Consider the following 25,671-nt stretch of genomic DNA (forward strand, 5'->3'; position numbering starts at 1 on the left):
AAAAGATTTTGCTGATTTCTAACAAGAAAGAACGGAAGAGAGCCATGTTTAATAACTGATCAAGTAGAGAAGGAAATCTTAAACATGGTTGGGCAAAGAGGACAGAGCATATCAATCTCAACCTCCCCTTTCCTTTTGTCCCCCCATATCTGTGTGTACTCTGTAGGTTGGTGTTAAGTGACTAAGACTTTTGAAACAGGAAAAGGTATAGGGGAAGAAAGGTTAATTCCTACTTGATATAGAGCAAAAGAGTAGGTAACCTGTCTAGTCTGTTGTCCCTGCTTACAATACAAATAAGACAAGTTATTTTCTTTGAAGAGGCTTTGAGCATAATTGCTGTTGAAAGTATTCCTTGTTTCCAGACTAACAAAACATTGTTTCTCTGGTTCATCTCCAGGGACACGGGAGTTGTTTGGACATACAAAACCACCTGTGGTGAACTGCTTCTACTTGCAGAACTAAGGGACAAAAATTAAAGGTTCTAATGACCATTTTTGTAGCCCTTGATAAATATTTGACTCAGTAACTGCCAGTTTTGAAAGTGCACTGTGCTAAATATAAACTATCTGTGTGGCTGAGGAGAACTACCCGATAAATCATATACTTTGTTTTCAATTGTTTTACAATTTTCCAGGGAATGAGAGCAAATATGATTCCACATGGCAGAATGTATGATCTTCCCAGAAAAGAAAACACAAGTAGAACTGTAATTGAACTGTAATTGGCATATTGCACCAAAGTAAAAGACTCTGGAGTGGGTGGGTGGGGAGAATACAGATCCAAGGAGGATGACAGAGGACCTACTGGGGGTTGTATTGTTATATGGAAAACTGGGAAATGTTATGCCTGTACAAACTATTGTGTTTACTTTTGAATGTAAAACATTAATTCCCCGATAAAGAAATTTAAAGAAAAAAAGAACGTATGATCTTCCAACAGGAATTCTATGTGATATGGAGTCAAAACCTTGGAGGGACCAGGTGGGTAGCACACACTCCCATCTGCAGGAACCTGGGTTCAAATCCTTACTTGCCACCCACCTACAGGGAAGAAGCTTCACAAATGAAGCAAAGTTGTTATTGTCTCTTTTTCTCCCCTTTTTTTATTTTTTTATTGTCAGAATTATCACTAGCTGTCAGTGGCAACACTTCCCATTTACTGCACCCAGCAGGCATTTTTTTTTTCTTTTTTCTTCCTATTTTAATTGATAGGACAGAGAAATTGAAAGGAGAGGGGCATATAGAGAGGGAGAGGAAAAAGACACCAGAAGACCTGCTTTACCACTTGTGAAGTGTCTCTCCTACAGATGGGGACCAAGGGCTGCTTTTTAAGTCCTCGTGCATGGTATTATGTGTGCTCAACCCTGTGAGCCACCACCCAGCCCTCTCTCTTTTCCTTTCCTCTCTCAATTTCTCTGTCCTGTCAAAAAGGAAAACATAACTGCCAGGAGCAGTGGATCCATCATGTAGTCACCAAGCCTCAGTGATAATCCTGATGGCAATAAAAAAACTAAATAAAAATAAAAATAAACCTCTGAAAAGCCAATGCTGTCAAGAATTCCAAACCAGTCAAGAGACCTAGGACCAAACCTACTTGTTTTTCCACCTTTTGCTTCCACCCTTCACCCTAAACTCTACACACTCATCTGTATTGGGTCTCGTTTGGCATTTCCACTTGACCCATGGAACCTGGTCAAATAGTTCTACCTAGGACTATGGGTTCATGTTCGTGGGCTCAGGCTTCTTAACTTTCTTTGACAACAGCAAATTTGCTGCTGTCTGCCTTAAAATTACAGATTCCAAAATAGCTTTGTCATGAGTATGACACAAGTTTAAGCATGGCTTCCACCACACTGAAGGAAGCTTCAGGGCTGTGACATCTTTACCTGTCTCCCTCTGTCTTTCTACCTGAAAAAAAGTAGTGAAGTCCCAGTAATGGAAAAAAAAAAAAAAAGATGTTCACTGAAAACCTAAAGATTAGATGATCTGAATATTTCTAACTGGTATGCTTCATTCAAGAATATAAGGTGGAAGGAATGACAGTATTTCAGCAGGCAGAGTTGAAGATCCCTTGTGATCCTGTAAGATTAAGTTACCAACACAGAGCAAGATGAAGAATACTGTAGTGTTCAGGAGGCCAGAAGCAATCAATGAAAGTTTCTTGGCACGGAAGTGAGTTGATATACTCTGTAGATTAGAGGTTAGTCTGGTTTCAGAGCATAACAAATAGCTTATGAGGATACATTCACATCTATAACTTTTTTTCACAGGACATGTACAGCCATGTATTTAGAAAATAATATAACTATTAATGATAATAAAAGATAAACAGGATAATTTATCCACAGGTTGCTTAAGTTAAATAAAACAGGGGCACCATTCACTAAAGGCAACTTGCATTAACTATGAATCTATTTTTTTTCTCTTGATGAAACTGAATCATTGATATAGAGGCACATATATAACTGAAAGTGTATACCACATTCAAAACATTGGAAAGTCTAATTTTTCAATAAATGCCAAAATATGAAGTAGTGAGCCAAAATTTTATAATTCATTTTTGACAGGCTACAGCTAAAATCCCCTTAGCAATGCCTTGTATTCTGAATGGTTTCCTTCAAAATTTCAATGTCCAAGATGTAACTCAAAGAACATCTAAATCTTTGTCAAAATAAATGTGTGTAGAGTTTTCTACTCTATTTTATCTATCAGCCTTGTTATATGTTTATCTATACCTTATCTCACTAAGGTCTTACTGGATTTTAAGTTCCAAAGAAAGTTTTGTACTTAGAGTTTAATAATTCACAAATAGTAACTTTTACAGCAAAGAGAGCACTATGTAAGGATGGTGAAATAGCTCACTTGAATGGTTTTCTGCTTTGGCATGTATATGACTCAGCGTTAAGTCCAGTCCCCACCACATTGAAGGAAGCTTTGGTGCTATAGTCTCTCTTACTCATTCTCTCACTGCCTCTGTATCCCAAAGTCACCTCAAAGTGGTGAAGCCTTGAAGATGACAAAAAGGTCAGTATGTAAATAAATCATCTTTAATCTTCACAAAACAAAATGAGAGGCATAAAATACAGCAGCCATTATGAAGAACAGTTTGATGGTTCCTCAAAAAGTCACATGTAACATTACCATTATTATCCAGAAATTGTACTCATAACTATAAGCCAAAAAGTACTGAAAATGAGTCTTAAGCAAATATTTGCACATCAATGTATTACTTATAACAGCCCCAAATGGAAACAAACAGAAAATTAATGCCTATAGTATAGACTGTTCTAGGGATGTCACTGGGGGATTCATGTAAATAACTTGACTGAAGATCTCCATTCTGGTAATTGTGACTATTTTACCTTTACACTCACCTCTAATTGAATGTAGACTTGCTCAGGCATCTTCAGGCCATAGGTTTCCAAAAGCATAATAGTTTCTTTTAGTGGTTCAAAGAGTTCATCAGTAGCTCTCTGCCGGCTTCTTATAGCCAGAAGATGTCCCATGATGTCAACTAAACCATCATGATCACCTTTACTTAATTCTGTCTGAAGTCCAGCATCTGTATCCTTTATAAATTCTTGTAGCTCATTCAGGCTATTAAACATACACATATACACACATATACACATATGTACACAGGCACAAATTAAGCTCATTAAGCACACAGAACTAAGACTTAAGAGTAAATATTTTCATTGTTTAGCTAGTCATTATTTGCAATGTATATTATGAAACTGGCAGTTTTAATGTCTTAAAATTAATATCTCAACTATATAAAGCAGACAGGTGCTATCATTTCAACAGTGTATCAGCTTTCCCATGTTTAAGCCCAGCTCTACCACACTAAAAGAAGTTTAAATGCTGGGGTGTCTATCCTTCTCTATCTTCATCTCTATCTGAAAGAAAAAAAAGTCTGCCCAACACAGTGAAGCCCCAGCAGCAACAAAAAGACAGTATCATCACTCCAAATACTAAAGAACAAATAGCTACCTGTCAACAACAAATCTCAAAAGATGCTCCTGAAACATCCAGCTCCATTTCTTAATAATGTTTAGCAGGTTCACTTTGAATGGTTTCATGTCCACCTTGAACCAACTATCAAACACTTTGAAGTCATCAAACTTGCTCATCTGAACATATAAAGCTTCATAAATGTCAATCTGTAGTTAAGAAAAAAATCACTAACAATTCAATCCTAAGTTAATAATTTACACTAAATGCTAAGGGTCTTCATACCTGTTCTTTGAATTGCTCAAGAGTTGGTGGTTGTTCAGGTATGTCTTCATTTGTATGAGTATCCATTTCCTCTGATGATGTAGTTTGACCATACAGGAGAAAATGTTTCATAAACTCAGTTCGGTCATCCACCCAGAGGTAAGCATATGTGTCCAAGGTATTTCTGAAGTCTAAGACTTTGTTGATCACATCCATAACTCTTTTCATTATTTCTTGCCTGGCCTCCACTAAGCCTAACATGTTATCCATGTCACTCTAAATAAGAGAAAACCAAGCATTTATTAAAACCAACTCGCTCTATCAATTGCATACAACATAACATTATCCAAAGCAATTTCTTTTTCTTTATTTAATTTTCTTTTTAAAAAACTTTACTTCCATAGGACATAAGAGAAATTTCAAGGGAGGGCAGATAGAGAAGGAGAGTGAGACATTTGCAGCCCTACTTCACCACTTGTGAAGATTTACTCCTGCAGTGGGGGGGTAGGGGCTCAAACCTGAGTCCTTGCACACTGTAGTGTGTGTACTTTTTTATTATTATTACTTTTTATTTATAAAAAGGAAACACTGACAAAAACCATAGGATACGAGGGGTACAACTCCACACAATTCCCACTACCAGAACTCCATATTCCCTCCCCTCCCTAGATAGCTTTCCTATTCTTTAACCCTCTGGGAGTATGAACCCAGGGTCACTATGGGGTGCAGAAGGTGGGAGCTCTGGCTTCTGTAATTGCTTCCCCACTCCCAGTCTGCCTCTCTCTTTCCCCAGTGGGGTGGGGCTGTAGTGTGTGTACTTTACCAGGTGTGCCACCACTGAGACTCCCAAAGCAACTTCTAAAAAGGTAGAGAGGGTGGGGAAAAAAATGCCACTTTGGGCAGAACTGTAAATCAGAACTATATAGTGGCTTTGGAAGGAAGGAAGGATGGAAGGAAGGAAGGAAGGAAGGAAGGAAGGAAGGAAGGAAGGAAGGGAAGGGAAGGGAAGGGAAGGGAAGGGAAGGGAAGGGAAGGGAAGGGAAGGGAAGGGAAGGGAAGGGAAGGGAAGGGAAGGGAAGGGAAGGGAGGAAGGAAGGAAAGGGAAGGGAGGAAACAGAGGGAAGGGAGGAAGAGAGAGAAAGGGAGAAAAGGAATGAAAACATGGTGTCTTTCTCCAATTTCTAGTGTGTTTACCTCAATTTATTTTTGAACCACTAATAAAATTTTATGTCTATTTACAAAATGTAATACCTGATAATTCTCTATTTCTAGGTGTGCTGCTACTCGTTTCATCTGAGCAGACATTCTAAAACTATTACAAAGCATTCCTTCTACTAGATCATAGAAGCCATCCCCAGCCTCTCGGTCTAAAGAAGGTTTAAATAGAATCTCAGGGGGCATTAAGATCATCTGTGCTTGAAAAAATGGTGCAGGCTTCAATTGTTTCTCTGTATTCATCAGAAAGAAGTCTAAGTCATGCAGTATAGCTTGAAAGAAACCTTCAACAACGATGTCATCAACAAATTCCACATAAATCTTCCAGGTGTCCAGAGAAGGATTGGCTTTCAAGAGTTTCTTATTTTCCTGGAAACATACAAGTAGTAATAGATGAATACAGGCAATAGTGAGTTTAGAAATGAAAGTTTTCAGGGGTAGTGCAGCAGGTTAAGTGCACGTGATGCAAAGCACAAGCAACGGCATAAGGATCTCGGTTCGAGCCCCAGCTCCCCACCTGCAGGGAAGTATCTTCACCAGCAGTGAAGCAGGTCTGCAGGTATCTATCTTTCTCTCCCCATCTCCCCCTCCTCTCTCTATTTCTCTCTGTCCTATCCAACAACAACGACATCAATAACTACAACCACACTGAAAAACAACAAGGGCAACAAAAGGGAAAATAAATATTTAAAATTAAAAAAAGATAAAAAAAGAAATGAAAGCTTTCTATTTAAATGGTTGTTATTTAAATGGTTGTTAAAGAAGTCACTACATGGGAGATTCCGGAAGATGGCGGACTGAGAAGTTGCTAGTGGCTTGAGCTCTGACAACATCTACAGGAAATGGTAGGATTTTTTGCCTTTAGCAAGACAGTCAATAAGGGGTCCTAGCGGTGACACCAAGGAGGTGACTATAACTCAATATGGGTTAGAAAATAGAGTAAAAAGAAAGGAAAAAAAAATTTTTTAATTATTATTCCCACAGCACACCCCTGACCCCCTCCCCACCCATAACCAGTCCCTGGGGGCCAGAGATCTGCTCCTAGCAGGCTCCCCTGCTGAGCTTCTTTCTTTACCAAGATTCCTGTCCCACCAGGGGGTGTCATTCATTCTAATTCTATTCCTTTCTGAAACCTTTGGCCTTTTTTCTTTCTAAGTGGCCAATTCCAGATACAAATATTCCACCAAGCAGAGCCTTACTCAGACAGGGAAAGACCATCAGAGGTTTTTTTTTTTTTTTTTTTGCTTTATTTTCTCAACAATCAGATGCCTCTGCTCAGAGGGCCTGAAGCAATCTGGAGCCATCCAAGCTGAAGACAGGACAGGTTTTTTTACTCTGTTCTATTTTATTATCAATACTAGATAAACGTGTATCCCTTTCTCCCTCTCCTTCAGGTTGACCAGAATTAAATTTTAGTGTATTTTCCATTGCTAGGGGACTGTCTTATCCACTGCTACAGTAACTTGTTTCACTCTTCCTACCTCCCCTACCCACACTCCCCCCTGCCCCCCAGCTAATAAAATAATAATAAATAAATAAATAACTCCTTTCACTGCTCTTTTATTACTGTTCTTTTTCTTATCTTTTTCTTTTCTCTCTCTTTTTTTTCTTTTTCTCATTCTTGTCATCCTTCCTTCCTCCTTCGGCTTTCTGAATTCACTGATACATGTTTGGGAATTATTTTGGGGAAGAAATCTGGCTAAGAGTGGGCTCTCTCTGCATGTATCTCTACTCTACTTCCCTTTCTCCTCTAGCTACCCCTAGAATATACAGTGGATTTGCATAATTGTCTATTCTTGCTATTCTTGTCTATCTTGCTATTCTTGGCTATTCCTGAGGTAGTTTTTTTTTCTGTTTTTTGTTTGTTTGTTTGTTTTACTATCTTAACAATCAGCTGCCTCTGCTCAGGAGGCTTGAGGCAATCTGGGACAGGTTTTTTACCCTGCTCTATTTTATTATTAATATTATACAAAGGTGTATCTCTTTCCCCCCCTCTTTTAGGTTGACCAGAATTAACTCTTAGGGTATTTCCCATTACTAGGGGACTGGGCGTCTTACCCACTACAAGAGGAACTTGTTTCACTACTCCTATCTCCTCTACCCACTCTCTCCTTCTCCCTCCTCCTAGCTAATTAAATAAATAAAATAAAAAATAAATTAATCAATTAAAAAACTTTCCTTTCACTGCTCTTTTATTACACTCTTTTTCTTATATTTTTTTCTTTTCTCTCTCTTCTCTTTCTTTTTATCTTGTCTTCCTTTCTTCCTTCCTTCCTCTTTGGCCTTCTGAATTCACTGATATTCATTTGTGAATTATTTTGGGGAAGAAATATGACTCAGAGTGGACTTTCTATGTGTGTATCTCTGCTATACTTCCCTTTATCCCCTTGCCTAGAATATACAGTGGATAGTAGATTTGCATAATTGTCTATTCTTGCTATCACTTCTTTCCTTTCTCTTTCTTCTTCACTTGGACTTGGTTACTATTTTTTCACAGACTGGAGACATTGTTTGGCTAACTGGTAGTGATTAAACTGCTTCAAGGGAGTCGGGCTGTAACACAGCTGTTTAAGCGCAGGTGGCGCAAAGCACAATTATTAACATCTATGCACCCAGTGAGGGACCATCTAAATACATCAAGCACCTACTGAAAGAACTTCAAAAATACATCAATAGTAATACACTAATAGTGGGAAACTTTAACATCCGCTGTCACACTTAGATCAACAAAGGAGAATCAACAAAGATAAAAGAAAATTAAATGAAGAGATTGACAGACTAGACCTCTTGGACATTTTCAGAGTCCTTACCCCAAAAAACTGGAATACACATTCTTTTCAAATCCACATAACACATACTCAAGGATAGACCACATGTTAGGCCACAAAGATAGCATCAATAAATTCAAGAATATTGAAATCATCCCAAGTATCTTCTCAGACCACAGTGGAGTAAAACTAGCATTTAACAACAAACAAAAAATTATTAAAAGTCACAGAATTTGGAAACTAAACAACATATTCCTAAAGAACCACTGGGTCAGAGAGTCACTCAAGCAGGAAATTCAAATGTTCCTGGAAACTAATGAAAATGAAGACACAACCTATCAAAATATTTGGGACACAGCTAAAGCAGTATTGAGAGGGAAACTTATAGCCATACAATCACATATTAAACAACAAGAAAAAACTCAAATGAACGACCTTACTACACAGCTCAAGGACTTAGAGGAAGAGGAACAAAGGAACCCTAAAACAACCAGAAGGACAGAAATCACTAAAGTTAGAGCAGAAATAAACAACATCGAAAATAAAAGAACCATACAAAATATCAATGAAGCCAAATGTTGGTTTTTTGAATGATTAAACAAAATTGACAAACCCCTAGCCAGATTCACCAAACAAGAAAGAGAGAAGACTCAAATTAATAGAATTGTAACAATGGAGGAGATATCACAACTGACACCACAGAAATCCAGAGAATCCTGCGAAACTTCTATAAAGAACTATAGGCCACCAAGCTAGAGAATCTGGTAGAAATGGAACAATTCCTAGAAGCATATGCCCTTCCAAAACTGAACCAAGAAGAACTACAAAATCTAAATGCACCAATCACAGACAAAGAAATTGAAACCGTTTTTAAGAACCTCCCCAACAACAAAAGTCCTGGACCAGATGGCTTCACAAACGAATTCTACAAAACTTTCAGGAAACAGTTAGTATCCATACTTCTTAAGCTTTTCTATAAGATTGAAGAAACAGGAATACTCCCTTCTACCTTCTATGAAGCCAACATCACCCTGATACCAAAAGCAGATAGGAAAAACAAAAAAGGAAAACTACAGACCAATATCTCTCATGAACATAGATGCCAAATATTAAACAAGATCTTGGCCAACCAGATACAACAGCACATCAAAAAGATTGTTCATCATGACCAAGTGGGATTCATTCCAGGATTGCAAGGCTGGTTCAACATCCGTAAGTCAATCAATGTCATTCACCACATCAATAAAAGCAAAGTCAATAACCACACGATTATCTCAATAGATGCAGAGAAAGGCTTTGGCAAAATCCAACACACATTCATGCTCAAAACTCTACAAAAATGGGGATAGGAAATTCCTCAAGATAGTAGAATCCATATATAGCAAACCTACAGCCAACATCATACTCAATGGACAGAAGCTGAAAGCATTCCCCCTCAGATCGGGGACTAGACAGGGCTGTCCACTGTCACCATTAATCTTTAACATAGTATTGTAAGTTCTTGGCATAGCAATCAGGCAAGAGAAAGAAATCAAAGGGATACAGATTGGAAGGAAAGAAGTCAAGCTCTCACTATTTGCAGATGATATGATAGTATACATAGAAAAACCTAAAGAATCCAGCAGAAAACTACTGGAAGTTATTAGGCAATATAGCAAGGTGTCAGGCTACAAAATCAATGTGCAAAAATGAGTGACATTTCTTTATGCAAACACTAAATCTGAAGAAGAAGACATCTAGAAATCACTCTCATTCACTGTTGCAGCAAAATCAATAAAATACTTTGGAATAATGCTGACCAAAGAAGAGAAAGTCTTGTATACTGAAAACCAGGAGTCACTTTGCAAGGAAATAAAAAATGATACCAAGAAATGGAAAGACATCCCATGCTCATGGATTGGAAGAATAAATATCATCAAAATGAATATTCTCCCCAGAGCCATATACAAATTTAATGCAATACCCATCAAAGTTCCACCAAGCTTCTTTAAGAGAATAGAACAAACACTACAATCATTTATCTGGAACCTGAAAACACCTAGAATTGCCAAAAACATCTTAAGGAAAAGAAATAGAAATGGAGGCATCACACGCCCAGACCTTAAACTATATTATAAAGCCATAATCATCAAAACAGCATGGTACAGGAACAAAAATAGGCACACAGACCAGTGGAACAGAATTTAAAGCCCAGAAATAAATCCCCACACCTATGAACATCTAATCTTTAATAAGGGGGCCCAAAGGATTAAATGAAAGAAGGAGGTTCTCTTCAATAAATGGTGCTGGGAAAACTGGGTTGAAACATACAGAAGAATGAAATTGAACCACTTTATCTAGCCAGAAACAAAAATCAACTCCAAATGGATCAAAGACCTGGATGTTAGACCAGAAACTATCAAATACTTAGAGGAAAACATTGGTAAAACACTTTCCCACCTACACCTCAAGGACATCTTTGATGAAATAAACCCAATTTCAATAAAGACTAAAGCAGAAACAAACCAATGGGACTACATCAAATTGAAAAGCTTCTGCGCATCCAAAGAAACTATTAAACAAAGAAAGAGACCCCTCACAGAATGGGAGAAGATCTTCACATCCCATACATCAGACAAGAAACTAATCACCAAAATATATAAAGAGCTCAGCAAACTTAGCACCAAAAAAGCAAATGACCCCATCCAAAAATGGGCAGAGGATATGAACAAAACATTCACCTCAGGGGAGATCCAAAAGGCTAACAAACATATGAAAAACTGCTCTAGGTCACTGATTGTCAGAGAAATGCAAATTAAGACAGCATTGAGTTACCACCTCACTCCTGTAAGAATGGCATACATCAAAAAGGACAGCAGCAACAAATGCTGGAGAGGATGTGGGGACAGAGGAACCCTTTTGCATTGCTGGTGGGAATGTAAATTGGTCCAGCCTGTGTGGAGAGCAGTCTGGAAAATTCTCACAAGGCTAGACTTGGACCTTCCATATGATCCAGTAATTCCTCTCCTGGGGTTATACCCCAAGGACTCCATTACACCCAACCAAAAAGAGGTGTGTACTTCTATGTTCATAGCAGCACAATTCATAATAGCTAAAACCTGGAAGCAACCCAGGTGCCCAACAACAGATGCGTGGCTGAGAAAGCTGTGGTATATATACACAATGGAATACTATGCAGCTACTAAGTACAACAAACCCACTTTCTCTGACCCATCTTGGACAGAGCTAGAAGGAATTATGTTAAGTGAGCTAAGTCAGAAAGATAAAGATGAGTATGGGATGATCCCACTCATCAACAGAAGTTGAGAAAGAAGATCTAAAAGGGAAACTAAAAGCAGGATCTGACTAAATTGAAAGTAGGGCACCAAAGTAAAAGCCCTGTGTTGAGAGGTAGACATGCAGCTTCCTGGGCCAGTGGGGTATGGGATTGGGTGGGAGGGATGGGTCACAGTCTTTTGGTGGTGGGAATGGTGTTTATGTACACTCCTAGTAAAGTGTAGTCATATAAATAGCTAGTTAATTAATATGAGAGGGGTAAAATTAATTGTATGTCTCAAAGTTTTTAAAACACAGACTGAGTCTTTTTCATATATAGGCTGTGTAATTGATAATGCAGACTCTCTCAAAAGCCTAGACCAAGTAGATCACAAGCAACCAATAGCACACTATATACAAGATACTGGGTACTGTACAGCAAACCCTAACAAAAGGACTTTTCAAAGTTAACCCAATTACCAAATATTGTGATGATAACATTAACTATCCATTCTCTTTTTGAACCCTATGACAGCAGGAAACTCACATCTCCACTATAGAGCCTCTACTTCCCCCAGTCCTGGAACCCTTGGATAGGGCCCACTTTCCCATATGCCTCTCCCAATCCATAACAAATAATATTGCATCTGCCGATCACAACCTAGTCAACACAATGATTGCCACCTCAACATGCTTCAGCTCAGACCCGGTCCAGAAACTTCAGGTGTGGAATGACAACCCTTCAGCTTCATTACTCGGGTGAGACCTTTCCTTTCATAGTATACTCTAATTCCATCCCAGGTGGTTCACTTTCTTACAAAGTCCCAAAACGTAGATATATACCAGTTTCTGTGAGAGAGAGCATATGTTTACATGTATCCATAAACTAGTGGAAAATATATACCTGAAAGCAGATGTACACTAGAGTTTGCAGTGAGTACCCCCCTAACACTTCCTCTCCACTATTCCAAGCTTTGGGTCCATGATTGCGCAACAATTTGTTTGGCTTTGTATGTTAACTCTCTTTTCAGCCACCAGGTTCCAGATGCCATCAGGATGCTGGCCAGGCTTCCCTGGACTGAAGACCCCCACCAATGTGTCCTGGAGCTCCGCTTCCCCAGAGACCCACCCTACTAGGGAAAGAGAGAGGCAGACTGAGAGTATGGACTGACCAGTCAACGCCCATGTTCAGCCGGGAAGCAATTACAGAAGCCAGACCTTCCACCTTCTGCAACCCACAATGACCCTGGGTCCACGCTCCCAGAGGGATGGAGAATGGGAAAGCTATCAGGGGAGGAGGAGGGATATGGATATTGGGTGGTGGGAATTGTGTGGAGTGTACCCCTCCTACCCTATGGATTTGTTAATTTATCCTTTCTTAAATAAGAAAGAAAAAGAAAATAATTGGTGAAGGATTAAGTGACTTACATGTATAGTTATAGAAATACTCCTGAAGGACTTGGGAGATGGCATAATGGTTAGGCAAAAAACTTTTAGGTCTGAGGCTCTGAGATCTCAGGTTTGATCCCCAGCACCAGTCAGAGCTGAGCAGTGTTCAGGTTGGCCTATCTATATCTCATTAAATAATTTTTTAAAAAAACTTCAGAAATCTGCTGATTCTGTAAAACAATCTTAAAGCATTAACACTAAACTTTGTTATCTGTAGGGAAATTGAAAACTAAATTTCAGACTACTATGGATGCTTTGAAACAGAAGTTTTGAAATTCTGGTTTTTTTTTTTTTCCTGTTTGCTACATATATTCAATATAACTTATCAACCACTCTGTACTTTATGGCAAATGTGTTGTTCTCGAGACGTTTTCTTCACTTGGCTTTGAGTTCAGGGTCCTCCCCTGGTTTTTCTACCATTTTTCTACCTCTTTAACTGGTTCTTCTTCCCAAGACTTTCCAAAGGGTGCTGTACCCCAGAAAATAGTGCCTGATTTACACTTATGCCTTCTATAATCTCATTCAGCTTCCTCTCCTCACATATCACTGGCATGGAATTCTCTTTCATTTGCATTACCAGCTTGAAGTCCTCACCCCAGACTAGTAAATTCAGCTGCTGGTATGATGCCTTCACTTGTCTGACAGACGCTTCATATCAAAAATACATCTAAACTTGAAATCTCATCTTCCTGTCTAACCCTCTTCCTCTTTCAGACTTTCTCAAGTGAAAAGACTTCATCTTTCTAGCTTATGGGGACAAAACTCTGAGACTGATCCTCAAGACCTTTTTGCATGCTCCTCCATCCAGGCTGTTAAGGATTTTTTCCCCTACTTAATTTAAAATATATCCTGAACTCAACCACTGCTAACCATCTGCCCAGCTACTACCCTGGTACAGCACCACCACCCACTGCCTAGACTACATTCATTAATTTTTGCCACCAGGGTTATTGCTGAGGCTCTATACTTGCAGATCCTTTGCCACCAGGGTTATTGCTGAGGCTCTATACTTGCAGATCCTGGGGAGTTTTTTAAAATTTGCTTTTAATCTCTAGCAGATCCCTCTCTTTACCACTACTGGTAATCTCCACCAGGAATATCATAAACCCTCTTGTGGGCTTCTGTAGCACCTTGTCCTCAATATAGAACAATGGTAGAAATTGCCCCACTCTCTGAAGGAAGGTTGGGTCAACATACTCTGCCACGTGAGGAAGACTAGTCCTGAAATGAGTGTAATCTAGAATGTTCCCAGCTGTGACCATGGACTGCGAATTCAAACTGACAGGGATGTAGAGGTTACACAGGCTCCTGTGCTAAATATAAATATAAATGGGTCCTAGGTCCAATCGATGGGGTTTAAAGTTAACAGTGTTTATATACTTTTCATATATTTAAGACCCTGATCCAGCTTTCTAGTCCTATTCCATTCCCAACGCTGACACCATGTTGGGATGGATCAATCTGTTAATACCCATGTCCAGTAGAGAAGCAATTACAGAAGCCAGGCCTCCCTCCTTCTACACCCTATAAAGAATTTTGGTCCAGGAGTCGGGCAACTGAGCACCAGGTTAAGTGCACAGAGTAAGAAGCTCAAGGTCCTTTGTAAGGATCCTGGCTCGAGCCATGACTCACCACCTAGAGAAGGGGGGTCCAATTCACAAGCAGTGAAGCAGGTCTGCAGGTGTCTATCTTTTTCTCCCCCTATCTCCCTTCCCCTCTCAATTTCTCTCTGTCCCATTCAGTAAAATGGAAATAAACAGATGCCAACAGGAGCAGTGCAGGCACTGAGCCCCAGCAATAACCTTGGAGGGGAAAAATAAAAGAATTTTGGTCCATATATGGAATTTTTACCCCTCTTATCTCAGAACATTGATCATTATTAAGTCATTAATTTTTAAAAATTGCTTTTAGATAAAAGGTTGAGGAAGGGAGATAATAGGGAAAGAAAGAGAGTAGAGGAGAGGCATCCCATTGCAACTTCACAGCTCGTAAACGTAAACCCTCTCCTTGCAAGTACTCCCATGTGTTGACTGGGGGGCTCGAACTAGCGTCCCTGGGCATTGTAAACTGTGCACTCTATCAGGTGCACTATCTCCCAGTCCCTTAGACTATTTTTAGAGGAGCCTACCTGGCCCTTCTTTCTCTGTCCCACTATATTTCAGCTTCAGCATAATTGCCAGAATCTTTCTCCCATTCCCCCCCCATGTATTGTGTCCTTGCACATGTATGAATTCACTGTTGCAGGTCACTTTTTTTTTTTATCCAGGAAAGATGAGAGCATCTGACTTCCATGTGTGAGGACCCGGGTTCAATCCCCAGCACCACATGAAAGCACCAAAGACAGAGCCAAGGATGATAACAAATGGTAATCCACAGAAGATGAAGTACTCTGGTCTCTCTTTTTCTAAAAATGCACTTATTTATATTTTATTTTTATTTTATTGGAAAGAGATAAATTGAGAGGGAGAAAGAGATACCTTTAGCATTACTCTAAAAATGTTAAAACTAAAAACTGGGTCAGAGAGGTATCTTGGTGGTGATATATATATATGTACAGCTCAAGGTCCTGGGATTATTCTCCAGCACTGAAAAAAGAAAATCAAATCAAGTAACAAAATGAGATTGAATCCTCCCTACCCTTGACATTCATCTCAGGTACTGCTCAGTTTTCAGTTCTCATTACATCAAAACTCTATGGAGTGAATTAGCTTCCTCACCTCATTATTCTCATGATCCTACTTGGCCAGGGTGCTTCTCTTATCAAGTCACTCCCCCTACCCATGACTTCCATGTTGCCATATCTGATGGTCAATCTTAGTCCTCACTTCTAGGACATAAGTCAGGACAAGGCAGAGTTAAATTTTTTCTCCGAACTTCTTTACTTCACTTCCTTTTCTTCTTCACTGGACCATTTTTCATTTTTCACTACCCTTTCTTGGGTCCTCCACATCTCACTGACCTCAAAAACAACTTCAAGTCAGTCCTCTCCTTCATTTATAATCTCTACATGATATCTGTAACCCTGCGCATGTGCACACATACTCACACACAAATATCTGTATCCCTGAACACAAACATACTTGTGTGTACACACACACACACACACACAAACACACACCTGGCTTTTGATTCTATGCCTCTGACATTTCTCTTAACTCTAGACTCACATCTGCAATCAATGCCTACTCAAAGCTAGTCCTTGGGGAGGCAACTTAAAACTAACATGCTCAAAACCAAATCCTGCTTTGCCCTTATAACATCTGGCCTTCCACAGTATGCCCTGTACCCATAAAGAGAGACTTCACTCTTTTAGTTGCTCAGATCAAAAACTCCAAAATCATCTCTGACTTCTTTGTCCTAACTCACCACAGCAAATTATGGTGACTTTACCTTCAAAGTACATTCAACATATTAACTACTTTTATAACTGACCCAAGCCACCATCTTCCATATGGGTTATTACAATAGTTTCCCAGTGGTCTTCTTGCCTACCAGCTCCATGCTCTCCCATGGCTTACACTCCATGGGGATACCTCTGAGCAGAATCTCTGTTTCTCCTCAGAATAAAAGCCAACATTCTCATCACAGCCAGCGATGTACTTGTAGTCACTCGAACTTTGTCTCCTACTACTATTCCCCTTGCAAAATCTGCTTCGGGCCTGCTGACTCATTATCTGATCCTCAAACAGAAAAACTATGTTTCCACATCAAAGCTTTTGCACTTGTACAGAGAACACTTTTCTGTTGGTATCTGCAGGGCTCATTCCTTTCTCCTTGTCTGTAGAGATACTTAGTAAAGAGAAATTCCCAGTTACCCTCCTCACAGATTGTCCCCATCCCAGCTGCTCTCTTTCATTATCCACCACTGCTCCTATGGCCAACTGACATACTGAGTGTCATTTTCTTTACATTATTTCTGATTAGAATACAAAGCCCTGCTCAATTTTGACTTACAGTGGTACCATAATCACCTCTGTTGGGCCCCTAGCTTCCACCCCGTCCCCCAGGACAGTGCTAATGCAGCAATTTAACACATTCATGTTCTTCCTCTAATCCCAGAGAGCATAGAATAAAAGTCAAAGTTCTCATTATGGACTCAAGTCCTCTAAAAACTGCTCCTCCTCCTACCATGATGGCCTCCTTTTTTAGTCTCCTCTTTACTAACTTTGTTCCATCCACACAGGTGCCCTTATTATTCCTCCAAGAGGCCAGGCATAATACCTCAGGGCATTTGCTCTGACAGTACCTTCTGCCTGGAATACTGGTTTCCTTTTATCTCCTTCGGCTTTTTTCTCTTCTAATCTAACCTCACTTTAAAAACACACACACACGCACACACACACAGATAAAAATGCAAAAAAAAAAAAAAAAAGAATACAAAGCCCATGAACCAAACCAATTTCTAGATTTATTTTTCTTCCTTTTGTTTGATTTCTCTCCTCTTACTGGGATAGTGCCTTGTTTCTGCTTCTAAAATGTAAATATCAATTTATCTTTAAGATATGCTTGAGAAGGCACCAGGAAATGATGTAAATAAAATGGCTGACTCAAAGGCTTTCGACAGTATTAGCCATTCATAGCCTTCTAAAGAGAATATAACAATGACAAATGTAAGTACACTATTTTAGCCTTTCTAGTTCACCAAAGCATCTCATATTTTCAGTCTCCTTACTGGATGAGAGTAGTGAGGGTTTCAGAAAGTATAGCCAAGTAACTCAGAGCCCTCCATTTTACTTATTTATATACTTACTTATTTGGGGGGAGAGGCACCAAAGCACTGAAACTTCTTCTAGTGCCATAGAATTCTCATGTGGTGTACCAGGGATCCAAAGCTGGGTCATGCACATGGCAAAGCAGGCATCTTCCCAGGTGAACTTTCCTGCCAGCCCCAAAGTCCTCCATTTAATTTTTTTAAAATACATTTCATTTTTTATTGCTACCAAGCTTACTCCTGGAGCTTAGTGCCCAAAGGATAAATACACTGCTCCCTGCAGCCATTTTTTTCCTTTTTGTTTTGTTTTGTTTTGTTTTCCTTCTCTTTGACTAGACAGAGAAATTGAGAGGGGAGGGGGATCTAGGGAAGGAGAGGTTAAGGACAGAGAAAGACAGACACCTTCAGTACTGCTGCTTGACGTTGCTGTTGGGGGCAGGGACCTGAACCCTGGTCCTTGCACATGATAAAGCACTGGATCCTGGATCTTGTTTGCCACTACTCAGCCCCAAAGTCCTCCATTTTAAATGCTTAACAAACTCACATATACTGAAGTCCTTTTCAGCCCAGTAACAGATTAAATATCTTTCCTCTTTTTTTTTTAATTTTGTTTATTTATTTTCCCTTTTGTTGCCCTTGCCTTTTTTTTTATAGTTGTTGTATTATTATTGATGTCATCGTCGTTGGATAGGACAGAGAGAAATGGAGAGAGGAGGGGAAGACAGAGGGGGAGAGAAAGATAGACACCTGCAGACCTGCTTCACCGCCTGTGAAGCAACTCCCCTGCAGGTGGAGAGCCGGGGGCTCAAACCTGGATCCTTTGCTGGTCCTTGCGCTTCACACCATGTGCAAGCGCGTTTAACCTGCTGCGCTACCGCGGACTCCCTTATTTTTTCCTCTTCTTTAAACTATATGGAAAGGCAGTTAATGAACTTCAGGTTAAATGCTTTTTGTCTTTTCTAAACTATGCAAGAGGGCCTTTTATACACTTCAGAAACTTAAATCAATTACCTCTACCAAGCTGTGTATCCTGCAGCCATCTTCTTGGATTAGCTTGTATTTTTTAGCAAACAAATCAGTCCTGTCCTCCAAAGTAAAGATAGCCTCCCTTCTGTGCTCTCTCCTGGGCAGGAACGGACACTCAGCCCAAGCCCTCATCATGCGCTGGATCGTCTGAATGTTGCTCTGAGTATGCTCAACCCTGTGCCCCAGCTCAGAGGTGGTCACTTTCACACTCTCGATGTAACCCCAGCAGTCGTGCTGCCATGTGAGTGATGTCGCTGCTGCTTGTAGCTGCTCATCAATAGCCCCCAGCTCATCTTCAATCAGCGGGTATTCAACTCCCAGAAGAGTCTGCTTCAGCTTGTTATAGCCTCGCACAAGAAGTTCGAGATTTCCAATGTACTGAACAAAGCAAACCCCAAAACAAAGAAAAGTACCATATATGTTAAACCTACTTTATTGTATAAGCAAACAAAAGTAATATCAGTATATATACTAATGATTAAAAATGAAAATATTTCGATGTCTATCATCACAAACCTTTAAAATAGTGTTTCTTTTTTCAAATATGATTAATGCTGAATCTGGTATATCTGATTTCTTCAACATCAAAAGGTACTTTACTTCTCTTAATACAGCCACTAGCTATTAAAAGAAAATCAAGATGATTACCTATTTTAATAATAACACTCTGGGAACCAGAAGATAGCTCTCTTGGTAGTCAACACATTTTATTATGCGCAAGAGTCAGGGTTCAAGGCCCTTAACACACTGGGGCATCATGCAAAGGGGAAGTTTTATAAGCATTGAAGCACTGCTGCAGTATCTCTCAACTGGCTCTCTCTCCCTATCTCTAATCCTCTATCTTGTGAAAAGAAAAAAGAGTCCACTAGGAGTGGTGGTACTCTGTACATATAAAGTTCCAGTGAAGTTCTCGCATCAAAGAAATTTTTTTTTAAAAGTTATCATTCTAATACAAGTTAGAATCAAAATACTTAAAATTTGTATCCAGCAACTGTTATCTTTTCAAACTGTCAAAGGTAAGGAAACTTTCCAAGCTTTTCAAAAAGCAAAATAAAACATTCCATATGACATGTAAATACAAATACTAAAGAAATTGTTCATAGACGATGGCCCACTGTCAGAGAAAAAAATTCAAGTGAAAGACAGCAACATATGTACACCCAATGCAAAGCCATAAATGAACCTCAGTTATGTCTCGGTCCCATTTGCTCTGTCATAATTCTTGTTATGAAAATATAAGTTTGTTCCCACATGACTGGCATACTGGAGCGTACTATGAGCATACCACCACTCTTCTCTTTGACTACCTGCAATTTCATCAGCGACAATATTAGGTGAGTGCTAAAAACTATAACCATCTGAACTGAAAGGCTTAGAAATATGCAGCATGCTCACATATATACCTCAGATATTCTCCAGGCACATGTGAGCTCACTGGCCACACCCACTCACACCTGCTGGTACCATGTCCTGTCTAACTTCAGATAACTCTCTTTTTATTACACAATAATGCACAAGTTGTAGCCCATCCAACCCATCTACCCAAATCACTTCCATGAGCAAATTTCAGGCCTTTGCCAAAAGGTGGTACCCTACTAGTTGTAGTGTCTATTATCTTTTTTTTTTCCCTTTTGCAAGTCAAAGCTTCATACCTATGCAATTCTTTTTAAGATTCAGAAAGTGAACCAAAAAGGCAGAGGAAGAAGAGACATGGCAGTCTGTGCACAGAGTCAGGTGAGCTATCCCCTGGCCTCTACTTAGCCTTGTACAATGTATGAGACTGTACTACTAACTATGCTGTCTTTCTTAGGCTCCTCTTTTTGCTCTGTATTGCCAGAAAGTCTTGCATATGCAAGGCTCTACTATTGCTCAGCCAATTTCTACATTCTCATATTTTAAATGGGGGGGGGGGGAGAAAGAGAAGAGCAGATGCCACAGTATCACTCAGAGCTTCCCCTGGGGTTGTTCATGGTCCTCCTATGTTGTGTTGAGGCTTGAACCCAGGCCCTCCAACATGGTCAAGTGTATATACTTACCAGGTGAGCACACTTAGCACCTTACCTATAAATGTATGCACACAAGCACAGTAATAGTTGCATTGAAACCTACAGACTTGGGAATCAGGAGTCAGGTAGTGCAGCGGGTTAAGCGCATGTGGCCTGAAGCACAAGGACCAGGATAAGGATCCTAGTTTGAGTCCCTGGCTCCCCATCTGCAGGGGAGTGGCTTCACAGGTGGTGAAACAGGATCCTTCACCCCCTCTGTCTTCCTCATCTCTCTCCATTTCTCTATATCCTATCTAACAACGACAGCGTCGGTAACAACAACAACTACAACAACAATAAAAAAACAAGGGAAACAAAAGGGAAAATAAATATTTTAAAAAATCTATAGACTATTACATAGCAAAAGGTGTGCTCTATAATAGTATTTTTCACCTGGATTATTCCACCCTTTAATATTTTTCACCTTTGTAGTTATATTTTTGTAAAGTATTTGATAAAAATTACCAGCAACTTAGCTGACATATTTAAGTTTATTGTTTCTTTGAAGGAAATTATAACAAAACAAAATTTACTACTAAGTATCCACACCAAAAAAAAGGTCTTACACTCCAAACATTTTGTGAACTCTCCAAATATTAACTTATATGACAGTGAAAATACCAGTGTAGTGAATTTCTGAAGATATTATGAAAACTATGGTGGTTTTCCTTGGTGGGTGAAGGGGGGGAGAGGAGGATGTGGGGGAGCACAGAACTGTGCATGAGGATGTGGTGTGGAATTATTACCCTGTAACCCATAACCCTATGATTTTTTAAGCCACTATTAAATCACAAATGGATAAACTAAAAAAAAAGTGAAATACAAATTATTGGTGTGTGCTATGAAAATAAGAAAAGATGATAAATACTTATGATTCAAAGCAGTTGAATCAATTCACTAAGTGCTATTAAATTCTAGACACTCTGCTTGAAAAAGAAAGATAAAATGGGACTTCTGTGGTAGATTGCAGTGGGGAGAGTGAAGATTCAGAACTCTGGTGGTGGGAATGGTATGGATTCTAAGCCCTGTCGACATATAATATTGTAATATAAAAAATAAATTTAGGGAGTCAGGCGGTAGCGCAGCGGATTAAGTGCATGTGGCGCAAAGCGCAAGGATCGGCTAAGGATCCCGGTTCGAGCCCCTGGCTCCCCACCTACAGGGGCATCGCTTCACAGGCGGTGAAGCAGGTCTGTAGGTGTCTATCTTTCTCTCCCTCTCTCTGTCTTCCCCTCCTCTCTCCATTTCTCTCTGTCCTATCCAACAATGACGACAACAATAATAACTACAACAATAAAACAACTAGGGCAACAAAAGGGAATAAATAAATATTAAATAAATAAATATTTTTTAAAAAAAGGAAAAAAAATTTCAGAAAAAAAAATTTTTTTAAAGGTGAAATGAAATGGACCTTACTCTCAAGCAACTCTTTACCCGTGAAAGCAGTGGTAGTAAATAATTACAAGGCAAAGTAACAAAGAATAATATATAATTTGGGTAACAAATAGCAAAACAGAGTCCTATTAGAAGTGGTTTGCCCTACTAGGGAAAGAGAGAGGCAGACTGGGAGTATGGACCGCCCATGTTCAGCAGGGAAGCAATTACAGAAGCCAGACCTTCTACCTTCTGTAACCCACAACGACCCTGGGTCCATGCTCCCAGAGGGATAGAGAATGGGAAAGCTATCAGGGGAGGGGATGGGATATGGAGATTGGGTGGTGGGAATTGTGTGGAGTTGTACCCCTCCTATCCTATGATTTTGTTAATTTATCCTTTCTTAAATAAAAAATAAATTTAAAAAAAAGTGGTTTGTAGTTTTATTACTCTTAACACTGATACATTCCCATAATAAACTATAAATGACTGGAAGTGATATATATATATATGTATATACATATATACATATATATTAAGGAAAAGGCACTTATAAAACACCTTTAAAGCATCAAACCCCTACCTTTGGGTCAAAGTTGACACTGAGAAAACCATTTATGGCACTGAATTTAATCAAAGGTTGATTCAAATTGAATCCACAGATTTCACCCACATTGCTTTTCCATTCATTATAGATCTGATTTTCAAATTGGTCTAGCAAAGTTGTCATTTCAACATACTTCTGATGAATGAAGGCATCATCAGGACTTTCCAAGAATCTGTAAGAATATAGCTTTTCTACTTTTCTGTAAATTAGATTTATTATTTAACAATAGTACACAGCACAGAGAAAATAATAACACACTATGAAAGTCAGGAAAGGAAATAATTAAGGCCAAATCATATTAATGAACTGTCTTTGTTTTAAAAGATAAAGTTGTGAAATACACAAAGCTCCTGAATTTCGCTAAATGCTAACAGGTTGCCAATTCTTACAAAGAAAAGAAGGTAGAAGTTTACATAATAAAAGAAACAATAGTTATTGAACCCTCCATAAGTAAATACATCTGTCTCACAAATAAGTAAATTTTAAAACAGAAAGGAAAAACTAAAGACATAATTGAGTAAAAAGAAAAGAAAAACTTGAAACTTATAAAGATATGAAATTATAGATATCAATTAAATATATTCTGAAACTATATAGATAAATCCTTCTCAGAGTCTACAGTGAAAAATTTAAGGTCATTGCACTGTAATTACTAAAATAAATAGCGCACTAACTGACCTGTAAAATATATATTAGGATTATTTTGTTTTGAAATCAAGTAACTACTTACAGATAACGCAGAGAAGCAAAATTTGACCAAGACATTTGAAGTCGTTCAAAGACTTCTTTAGCCCATTTGATATTCCCTGACGTAAAGGGCATATTCTTGTTAAGAACTACATTCCCATGTTCAATCTAAAAGTTTACAATTTGGTGAGGAGAAAAATAGAGAACATTTAATCAGAATACATTTCAACCTTTTAAGCAACTACTCTTTTAGACATTTTTACAAGTACAAATATACAAAATATGTGTGCTTAAATAACTTGACTAGTAGAGGAGTTATGAGCTTCAAGGAGGTTTATCATCTTCATACAGAAATCAATTAAAAACAAGGTTTTTAGTACCTATACCAGCCCTAGGTATCACTAAATAATAATTCTAGCTGATGGCTACAACCCAAAATGTTGACACTATAGGTGTACTCAACATTAACCCCCACTTACCTGTTCCATGTGTCCATTATACAATTGCTTACACACGTCCAACTCTGCATTAAACATGTTCACTAGAGTGCTGTAATGTGGGCTGAAAATTTCCATGATAACTGGTTTTTCTAAAAAATTCCCAAATATGGTCAAAAGCTATAAAAGTCAAAGTAAACGAAAGGTTAGAAACTGGGTTTGGTTGTTGTTGTGTTGTTGCTGGGGCTTCAATTGCTCTGGTGGTCTCACTTTTTCAGATAAAACAGCGGGGAGAGAGAGAGAGAGAGAGAGAGAGAGAGAGGCAGAGAAAAAGACACCACAGTGCCAAAGCTTTTTCCAATGCATTTAGAGTTAGGCTCAAACCTGGGTCAAGCACATGGTAAAGCAGGTGAGCTATTTTGGAAACTATGGGCTTTTAATACAAATAATCATCTACTTCTCTCATTGATAACTTTTTCATGGGGCCAGAAAATAGCTCACCAAGTAGAACACATGCCTTATCACATGTGAAATCCTAGGTTCAAGCACCACATGGGGCCATCGGGATGGGACGGGACTGGACGGGTTGGGTTGGGTTGGGATAGGGGAGCTCCACATTTTATGGAATAGTGTTGAGGAGTGGGAGTGTCCCCTTTCTCTTCCCCTGCCTCCTTCTCAAAGTGAAAAGAATGCAACATCAGGCCTGGGAGGTTTGACAGATATCAAGTACTTATTATATCAAACACTCAAGGCAAAGGCCTGGAGTTCATTCCCTGGTAGGCATTAAAAAAAAAAAAGTAAATTTCTTTCATAATTCAAGACAGTCAGAAACCTCAAACCTTGCCTGCAACCTGGGATATTTCCAAATCTTAAAACACACTCCCGTGGTCTGGGAGGTGGCACAGTGGATAAGGCTTTGGACTCTCAAGCATGAAGTCCCGAATTCAATTTCTGGCAGCACCTGTACCAGAGTGATGCCTGGTTCTTTCTCTCTCTCTTTCCTATCATTTCTCATGAATAAATAAAATCTTAAAAAAAAAAAACACTCCTATGTTTATCCATCCACCAGAGCCAATTCAAACTGCAACAGACCTTGCTCAGCGGAAAATGAGAGATTTCAGAAATGAACTGCCAGGTTCCCATGCTCACAGATCAAGATAGTTTTTTCTGTTGGGTACCAGGAGACATTTTTTAAAGATGCTCAAGGATCTAAGAATAGTCGGCAAGATATAATCAGATAACCATACTGAGCACCTGCCATGTCACATTATTAGTACTTATGCCGGATACATCAACCACAATGACTGCCCTGGACCAGGATCACTCATGTTCCACATCACACAGCAACCTGGGCCAGAACAACTACTCCACAGGCAGAGGCTGCTCCTTTGATGTACATGTCCTGGAACACATCAATGCCATGAGTTAATTAGATTCTCTCTTTCTCAGACAATCAGGGCATAGCAGGCTAAACCTGTGCCAGAAAAGTTCTGAGTAAACAGAAGCTACTGGCAAGTCAATGGGTTGGACAGGACAAAAAAATAAAGCAAATCAAAAATAAAATAAAAACAGACACATGAACTGTAATAGGATCACATTACCAGCAAGAGTAAACAGCCACAATATATGACAAAGGGCCAAAACCATTCAATGGTGGTAAAGAGGTCTGTTTCTTCAACAGATGGTGCTGGAAAAATTGGACAGCCACATGTAGAAAAGTGAAACTAGAACGTTACCTAACACCATAAACCAAGGTCAAATCAAAATAGATTAAAAATTTTAGAATGAAACCACAAACTCTAAAATTTTAGAAGGAAATGTTGCTGAAACTTTGCAGGACCTTCACATCAAAGATGTATTTGGAGACTCAAACTCTTGGG

At 39.1% G+C, this 25,671-nt stretch overlaps 1 protein-coding gene across 1 annotated transcript in view; it reads right to left on the reverse strand.

The window, feature by feature from the left end:
• The window catches only part of DNAH11 (dynein axonemal heavy chain 11), a 388,706-nt gene that overhangs the window by 314,272 nt on the left and 48,763 nt on the right, over positions 1 to 25,671 (reverse strand). Inside the window, 9 exon segments of the mRNA XM_060196111.1 lie at positions 3,374 to 3,596; positions 3,993 to 4,162; positions 4,239 to 4,493; positions 5,469 to 5,801; positions 18,627 to 19,019; positions 19,158 to 19,262; positions 22,644 to 22,839; positions 23,398 to 23,522; positions 23,834 to 23,971. Coding sequence (XP_060052094.1) covers positions 3,374 to 3,596; positions 3,993 to 4,162; positions 4,239 to 4,493; positions 5,469 to 5,801; positions 18,627 to 19,019; positions 19,158 to 19,262; positions 22,644 to 22,839; positions 23,398 to 23,522; positions 23,834 to 23,971 — 1,938 coding nt within the window.

The sequence above is a fragment of the Erinaceus europaeus genome, chromosome 8 (genome assembly GCF_950295315.1).
Source record: "Erinaceus europaeus chromosome 8, mEriEur2.1, whole genome shotgun sequence".
Lineage (NCBI taxonomy): Eukaryota > Metazoa > Chordata > Mammalia > Eulipotyphla > Erinaceidae > Erinaceus > Erinaceus europaeus.